Raw genomic sequence first — 9,272 nt, 5'->3', positions numbered from 1 at the left:
GGGTCCCCTGGGAGTTCCCACCATGGCTTACTCCTCAAATTTACCCAGTCAGATCCATTTCTGTCCCTCCTAAGATGGATTTAACAGATTGTAAATACCAGGTTTATTTTGACAGCTCCAGCCTGTGAAGAAAAGGAACAGATAACTCAAGGACCTGACTTAACTGAATTCTCTTTTGCCTTCCAGTTTCTACTCACTAGCCCACTGATGTCACAACAGAAGCAGGAATCCTGGAAGCCCCCTAGTGCTCCCAAATGTTCACCTCGACAGTGCCCAAACACCTCCCTCGCTCCCTGCTCTGCCCCTTGTTCAGGAGGCTACAATTCTGGTTCCCAAAAGCCCGGGGAGCAGAGCTCTGGCGGCTCTCAGAGGGCTCACCACAAGAAGCCCCGCTGCCTCAATGGTGGCACAGTCTACCACATCAAAGAGGAGGAGTGCTGAGGTGACCAGCCAAAAGGAGAAGGACATAGGTACAGTGGGTCTCTCTCATCCACCTTTCTGCATTCACGCTGCTGGGATGCTCAGGCTTGCCCCTCTACTTAGGGCTGGGAAACACTTCCTGGTCCCCATAAGCTGCACTCCTACTTCTGTCTTCTATGCACTCAGTTCAGCCAACAACAACGTGGAGTTGGAGCCCTGGCTGCTGTGAATCCCTGAGGTCACCCGAGGGGCTAAGTCTTCTACAGGTGGATGCTGCCCCTTCTTTCCTTCCAAGATGTTGACTGGTGTTGCTTTAGAGACACATAGTTTGAGATTTCTGTCTCAGCATCCTTGTAGCCATCAACCTATGTCATTGCAGAATCCTTACATTGAAAACTTTTGTGTGACAAACATGCTGAGCACCTACTCTATATTGTGCTCTGTGTTACCAGATGTAATAGGAGATTTTTCCCTGTTCTAGAAAAGCTTACAATCTCGTGGGAGAAACAATGTACATTGTATATTGAAATATGCAGACTAATAAATATAATTTTAAAGTGATTGACATACTTCTTTTTTTTTCTCACTTGGTGTGAACTCAAAAGGGGAAAAGAGTATAAAAGGTCAAGGACAGAAGGGAAAGACTCATCCTGATGGTGTAGATCAGAAGTGGTTTCCTTGGAAGGAGAACTCCGAAGCAGAGAGAACATGTTGTTTGGGGAAGAACAACCTCCAGAGTAGGCAGCATTTCAACAGTGCTTTTAAAGATAAGCAGACTTTGGTGTTGGGGATGTAACAAGGATGAGGATCTTTCCAGGCAGAAATGATACTTTTCATGTGCAAGAGGGATACTTGCCCATGACATAGGTTTCAACTTGGCTAGACTGCCGGGAGTGAGATGATCATATGGAATAGCTCATAAGCCAGGTATGAAACTGCAACTCCCAAAACACTATTGCCCTGGGGTGGAGAGGACCTAAGATAAAGCAGAGCGACCTGGCAGGGCTTGAGGCTCAACACAATTGCATATCAGTATAAGTTCTAGGTAATAATTTTTAGTTGATTCTCATTTTCTGAGGGAAACTGAAAATATGTTTTAAACGCAGTCCAGCAGATTCTATTTCCCAGCCTCAGAGCAAAGAATCAGCCTGTCTATGATTCCCAAAACACAAGATGTCAATTTTCACAGCTTAGCAATCCTTCTGATGGCTGGAACCTTGTTTTTGCCTCTGCTATGATCTATTTCTCTATATAGGCATATATAGAGAGCATAATTTTATATAATTATAATTTTGAATGTGTAATTTTTCTCACTAAACAGATGCTGCACACCTGTATAAAGATGTTTTATTGTAAACAAGCATAAGGAAGATGATTAAAACCAACCAAAAATCTTTTTTTAAAGTAATTAATTAATTTATTTATTAACATATAATGTATTATTAGCCCCAGGGGTACAGATCTGTGAATTGCCAGGTTTACATACTTCACAGCACTCACCATAACACATACCCTCCCCAAAGTCCATAACCCAACCACCCTCTCCATACCCCCCTACCCCCAGCCACCCTCAGTTTGTTTTGTGACATTAAGAGTCTCTTATGGTTTGTCTCCCTCCCAATCCCATCTTGTTTCATTTATTTTCCTACCCCCCAAGCCCCCCATGTTGCTTCTCAACTTCCTCATATCAGGGAGATCATGTGATATTTGTCTTTCTCCGATTGACTTATTTCGCTAAGCATAATACCTCCTAGTTCCATCCACGTCGTTGTAAATGTCAAGATTTTATTTCTTTTGATGGCTGCATAATATTCCATATTTCATATATATATATATATATATATATACACACACACACACACACACACATATATATACATATATACACATATACACATACACATCTTCTTTATCCATTCATCTGTTCATGGACATCTAGTTTCTTTCCATAGTTTGACCATTGTGGACATTGCTGCTATAAACATTCGGGTGCACATGCCCCTTCGGATCACTACATTTGTATCTTTAGAAGACCAACCAAGGGGCACCTAGGTTAGTTAAGCCTCTGCCTTCAGCTCAGGTCATGACCTCAGGGTCCTAGGATCAAGCCCCACATCAGGCTCTCTGCTCATCAGGGAGCCTGCTTCCCCTTTTCCTTCTGCCTGCTTCTCTGCCTACTTGTGATCTCTCTTTCTGTCAAATAAATAACTAAAATCTTTAAAAAAAAAAAAAAAAGAAGACCAACCAAAAATCTTATTAACCTAAAATAACTGCTAATATTTTCAGGATATATTTCCAAACTTCATAAAAAATCACAAAATAGGATCATTTCAGAATAATTTGTAACCTGATTTTTTTTAACAGTACAGTGTCAACACACTTACATGTTAATAAATATTGATCGACACTATTGTAGTCCATCCTGTGAACGCACCATGATTTGTGTAGTTTCCTGATTTGGGGCACTTACAGTGCTTCCACCTTTTTGCTATCTAAATAACAGTAAAATGAACATTCTCATTGGTGATTAATCTTAGTAATTTTCCCAAGATAAATTTTTAGAATTGGAATTCTAAAATTGTCAAAGACTCTGAAGACTTTTTTCAAACTCTCCCAGAAGATTGCATCTTAGAGGCAATGAAAATGTCTCCATTTAAGAAAATCATTTTGGATAAAGGGATTTCTTTTGTTCAAGAGCAAGAGTGAGTACTATGTCAAAAAATTACTCTAGTTATGAGCACCTAGTGGTTCAGTCATTTAAGTGTGCAACTCTTGACCTCAGCTCAGGTCATGATCTTGGAGTCCTGGGACAGAGTCCTGCATGGGTTTCTGTGCTCATCAGGGAGTCTGCTTGAGATTCTTTTTCCTTCTCCCCCTGCTTCCCTCCACTACCACCACCACATGCACACTCTCCCTCTATCTCTCAAATAAGTAAATATTCTAAAAAATTACTCTAATTAAAGAAAAAATCCAGTCTGTCAGGAAAAAAAAAAAAACCACTTTCTGAGAAACTCAGAAAATAGCTACCTATTTTACTGTCATGTAACCTGTACTTTTAAAAAAAAATTAAATGCTTTCTCCTATTGAGGGAAAAAGGATGCTATTTGTTGAATAAAGCAAGGCCTTATGAATTTTGACATACCATTGCTTGAAATTGCATACTTAGCTGATAAGCTTTAAATATCCTTGATTTTAGATGTTCAGTTATTTTTGTGTGAGAGAATTCTGGGGGGAAAATCTAATTTTTCCTTAGGGAAAAAAAATCAATATTTGGTTGATTGTGCAAAGCTAATATGTAAGAATGTCTTTTTTTCCTATTTTTTATTTCTGTTCTTTACTGAACATGTAGATTCACCAAATAACAATTTTAAAGAAAAGTTTTGACAGAAACAAATTTTCTTTGACAAGAGTACTATTTAATAATTGACCTACTCAGTTTCCCTAATCAGTACTTGGATTCCCTTCGATAATTGTTCACCTTATATATTATTGCATACTACACTGTTTAGTTTGTATCAAATTGATTTTGAAATTTCTGCATCAAAAAAACACAGTGATTTGATCATGAGTTTTCTTCATAAAGTCTGCATTTGACATCCTCACACTTTCAAAATATGTCTGTACATCAAAAATGTCAATATTATGAGTGTCTTTTTTGGTGTGGTTTCAGTGTGGTTTCATTTTAATATTGTATATTTACCTTTGTTTTATAATAAATGATTAAAAATGCAGACTTCACATTTTGTACAAAATGTCCTATATCCAAAATCTTACATTTATAGGGATAGCCGAAATAGGTAAGTGGCACCACCAGGGTTTTGTTTTGTTTTATTTTGCTTTTGTTTTGTTTTACTATATCTAATATCATACTTTTAACAAATGTCAAGTAGTTCTACATTTTTAACATTTTCTAATTAGAAAATTTCATTTTAACATTTGATACTTAATATGCTTTTTTGTCTAATTTTTTTTAAATGGTACTTCAGTATTATATGGACTAAATGAAGAAAATAGAATTTTTTTTTTAGAAAGCAAGTTGTGACATGTTTTAAAGTGCTCCCTTAGGGACTTTGGAAGAGCCATGTTGAATTCACCTGGGGAAACTTGGGTGAATAATTCAACAGGGCTCTGTCCTCACCAGTTTCCTCTGCAGCCTTCCAGAAGGGACATTCTCACCTGGGAACTGAACTGAGCCCAGTGACCTCACACCCTCCCTCAGAATGTCCTGCTTTCCTGGATCTCCACTTGGAAGAAACATGTTCTCCCCAGCTTGGCCAATGGTCACCACTAGGGATGCCAGCCTAGCCCACACCCTAGGTCCAATGCATTTTCAGCAGTTTCCTTTACAATGTTTGACAGACCCTCCTTTACTACATACTATATGCTCTATAATAAAGCACAAATAATAATAAGTTATTGCCTTTACTTATTCCTGTCAAGCTGTCATTAATAAAATATGAAACCAAAATCATCCTAAGACAAAACAAGCTATGTTGTGCTGATTTCATCTCTTATTTAGTGGCAAGTCAAGAAATGCTGCCTCAACTTGGAAAGTGAAGAAATAGGGTTTGAGTTACAGTATTTAAAGTTATAGAGATAAACAATAGCAGCATGAAAAATAAAACATGTCTAAATAAGAGGGAGGGAGGGAAGAGATGACAGACATGAGCTATTCATTTTGCTTCATCACAGAAGTGAATAGATACATCTAAAAGGACCCAAAGAAATAAGTGCATACACAGATTATTTAGAATGAAACTTATTTTTTCATATTACAACTTATCAGATTACCTGATTTTTAATTTTCATGTAATGTATTACATTATTGTATAAAATCATATCCTATTTTTACATACATCTATGTGAGTCCTAGGCCAAACCTTCCTTAACAGAACGAGTACACATTCGGACCCCTGTCAGATGAAACCCTTTTCAAATCTTTGAAAACCCTGAGATCTTATGCAAGTTTCTGTGCCTTTCTATGCCTCAGTTTTCTCATCTAAAAATTAGGCAAAATAATAATATGTGCCTCTTGAGACTGTGGAAGGAATTATATATGATATTATAGGTGACATATTTTGATGTATTTAGCTCAATAAACGTTAGTTGTAACTTACACTTGAGATGCAATTAATTGTTTTTGAATATTTTATTTGAGAGAGAGAGAGCATGCTTGAGCATGTGCAAGTGCAGGTGGGGTAGGGGAGAGGGAGAAAGAGAATCCCAAGCAAACTCTGGACTGAGCTCAGAGCCCAAAGTGGGGCTCCATCCCCCAACTCGGAGATGACTTGAGCTGAAATCAATAGTCAGACACTTAACCGAATGAGCCACGCAGGTAACCCATGGGGTGCACTTAATTTTTAAAATAGGCTTTTTAATTCAGGATAGTCATAGATTTATAGGAAAGTTGGAAAGATGGTACAGAGAATTTCCCATGTTCCCTACATCCAGTTTCCCCTGTGGTTCAGCTCTAATATTAGCATGGTACAATTATTATCATTGAAGAATCAATATTGATATGTTATTATTAACTAAAGTCCATAGCCACATTCTATTTGGGTTTCCTTAATTTTTACCAAATGTCTTTTTTGTGTTCTTGGATTTCAATCAGGGTACCACATTACATTCAGTTGTCTTGTGTCCATAGGATCCTCTTGACTGTGAGGGTTTCTTAGATGTATCTTATTTTTGGTGACCTTGAGGGTTTTGAGGGGTGCCAGTTAGGTATTTTGTAGAATGTTTCTCAACTGAGATTTGTGTGATGTTTTCCTCCTGTTTAGAATGGGTTTACAGATCTGGGGGAGGAAGACTGATCACACGGGTAAAGCCATTGTATCAGGGGTACATGCTGTCAACACGCCATCACTGTTGAAATTGACTAACCATCTAGCTGTGGCAGTGTTTGCAGATTTTCCACCATAAAGGTGCTCTTTTTCTTTCCATTAACATATTCTTCTCTTTGGAAGGAAGTCACTAAATGCAGCCCATTCAAATAGGTAGGGACTTATGTTCCACCTCCTTGAAGGGACACTACTATAAATTATTTGGGATTTTTCTGTAGAAAGATTTGTCTGTTCTCCTGTTTCTCTTTTCTCAAACTTTATCATTTATTAATATCAGTATTGACTCACAGATATTGGATATCTATTTATTTTATACTTTGGGTTGTAATCCAATGCCCTGCTATTTTGTTGTTCATACCCTTCCAACTTTGGGAGCCCTCTCAATCAGTTTCTGCATCCCTTTGACACACCTCCAGTGGTTTCTTTTTTAAGCACTTCCTGACTTTAGGGTACTATTTATTACATGATTAAGGCTTATTTTGCATAATCTTTGCTCCAGACCTAGATTCAGCTATTTGTTTTGTAAGCCATGGTTTCTTTTATTGGGGAACTGTATTGTAAACCAAGATCTGGGAGCTGGTTTTTCATTGCTCCTGGGATGTCATTGCTTCCAGGTCTTCTCAATAGACAGAGCTTGGAAATACATATGTGTATATTAACCAGTGTCTGCACGCATACTTATAACGTTATATTTCCGTAGTTATCCATCTGTGTCTATAATAAGCTGAACATGAGTTCATATTGATGTCTGCAACTCTAATTCAATCGTGGTTTATTCGAGGCTTTGTGAAAGGAGATTTCAAAATGGAGTTAGCAAGCTTAGCTAGGAGGCCATAGAGAGAGGAATTTATGTGCATCCTCTTGGGACAAACTAACTTTTTATACCAGCAGTAAGCCCTCAGCTTGAACTTAACTCCCTCCTCACTATGACACCTAAATTATTCACATTCTTCACTGCAAAGGAGCCAGTGTGATTTGACAAGTTTCAATCCCTTACTTCCATATTAACCCAACCAACTCCAGTTAACCTGGCTTCAATCCCTGTTTTACAGAGAGGACATAAATGACAACTGTACTCATGATCTTTTGCTTTTATAAGTCTGCCCATTCTTGATCTTCCTCAGAACATGAATTAGGTTTCTACCTGAATCTGTCTCCAGAATTGCAATTCCAATTGCCCAAATAAATGCCTGTTTGCTTAAATTATCAATGAATTCTTTCTTAGCCAACACCTCTTTCTTGCTATCTATAACCTCTCAATGAGAAATCTGGCTCCTGCCATCTGCCACACAATGACGTATTTGTTTAATCCCAGTATCCAGATATGGTGTCTTCTATTTTGAAAACAAAATTATGAGATGCCTAGGAGTCAGTGCATGCTAACTGAGCAATGTTTTCTTGCCTCTAGAGGCTATAAAGACTGCTGATTAAAGAGGAGAGACTGTTGAAGGCTGGGTAACGATGGGTCAGAGGAAAGACAGGAACTCCTCAGGATCAAGGGACTGAATTGAAATGGAGGATCTTTCACGAGGACCTCCACCCACTGGAGATCATTGCCCAAACAGAGGCTCTGCTCAGCTTCCTCTTCCCACAAACAAGCTTCCATCACATGTTTTGGGCATAAAGCGTGAAGTCATGAACACCGGTGTGGGGCTATAGACAGGAGAAACCTCACTCCATACCTGGGCACAGGTTAGAACAGGTTTGGATTCTCCCTATGAACCAGAGTGGGTGAAGACATGGAATCTTTTTAATGAAACTGCATGTGGAAAATCAGAAAGCAATGGGGACAGGCTGTGAGTCAATAAAAGGGCATAAATATTCAGTATGTGACCCACATAGTTACTCTACCTCACACTAATGACTAGTTCTGAACTTCTTGGCAGAGAGAGTATATAGAAAGACAAATGCTCTAACATACATAGTTTTCAAGGGAAGTCTTGCACTTCTAACATTGATGTCTGAAGGAAATTGTTTGCAATGGTCAGCTATATATTTAACATCATTGCTAGAACACAGTCGCAGAAGAAAATGGCAAACCACTAATGTTTTTCTTCCACTGAAAAAAGCATGTAGCATTAAAATGAGATGCTGCTTATGAAATGACAGAAAGGGTCAGCCAAGGAAAAGGCAGATGCCTAAATGCAGAAGATCTTCCAGTTCTAGTCAGAACTTGGTTCACCAGGGATAGAATTCACCTGTCTGTAAAATGTGACCAACAAAATAACCTTCATTCTTCATGTTGGTATGAGATAAGATAAAGGGGCCTAGATAAATGTGTTGTTTACTGCTTTGTTCACCCGCCCTGCTCAGGCGTTATCTAACACCTGACCAGTATAGGATCCCCTCAACCCCTCTCCCACACACACACAGTCTAACTTCTCCACTTCTCCACTTAGCACCTGCCATTCCCCCACCCTTGGAGCTTCGGCAGGCCCTCTCTACATGTGCCTTTAGTTGTCTTCATTATTCTGATTGAAAGTTCTGGAATTTCTACCCTTATCTCTGACAGGTTCTTTCTGTTTTGTTTTGATTGCCACAGGACAAGAAGTGATCGAGACACCCTAAACTCCATGCAAACTCAGTCCCTGCCTGGATCAAGCATTAACTCTACTGGTTTCTCTGGTACATAGTTTGCTCTCATAGGTTTTGGGTGAGTGAATTGTAGGGAAATTTCCCCATTATAGCTTTATATAATAGCCTTTATATGTGAAAATTATTTCCCAAATATTTGACTGGAATCTACCTTAAAGTCTTGCCTGATCCATCTCAGTATCCATTGTCACAGCTACAACCCCAACCTATGCAAGGTCCATGGGATTTCTATAGAAGGTGGTGGTGGTCCTTAGGGTGAGACAGGAAGAGGGTTGTGAAATCAGCTTTCCTGGGTCATTGACACATTTTCTTGGCATTCACTGGCATTTATAAATCTTTGGAGAAATAAAAATATAGATCCTCATCACTGAGGGACATTGAACTAGACAAGTAATAATAATGATAAAGTATTAT

General features: G+C 38.6%; 1 protein-coding gene across 1 annotated transcript; it reads left to right on the top strand.

Moving 5' to 3' along the window:
- Positions 1 to 207: 207 nt before the first annotated feature.
- Positions 208 to 6,342, top strand: LCE6A (late cornified envelope 6A). The gene is given in 3 exon segments (XM_046016638.1): positions 208 to 442; positions 3,038 to 3,122; positions 6,201 to 6,342. Coding segments are annotated over 3 exon segments (462 nt in total).
- Positions 6,343 to 9,272: the final 2,930 nt, after the last annotated feature.

Source organism: Meles meles, chromosome 1, assembly GCF_922984935.1.
Source record: "Meles meles chromosome 1, mMelMel3.1 paternal haplotype, whole genome shotgun sequence".
Classification (NCBI taxonomy): domain Eukaryota; kingdom Metazoa; phylum Chordata; class Mammalia; order Carnivora; family Mustelidae; genus Meles; species Meles meles.
The sequence above is the reverse complement of the archived record's forward strand: the minus strand, read 5'-3'. Positions and strand labels throughout refer to the sequence as shown.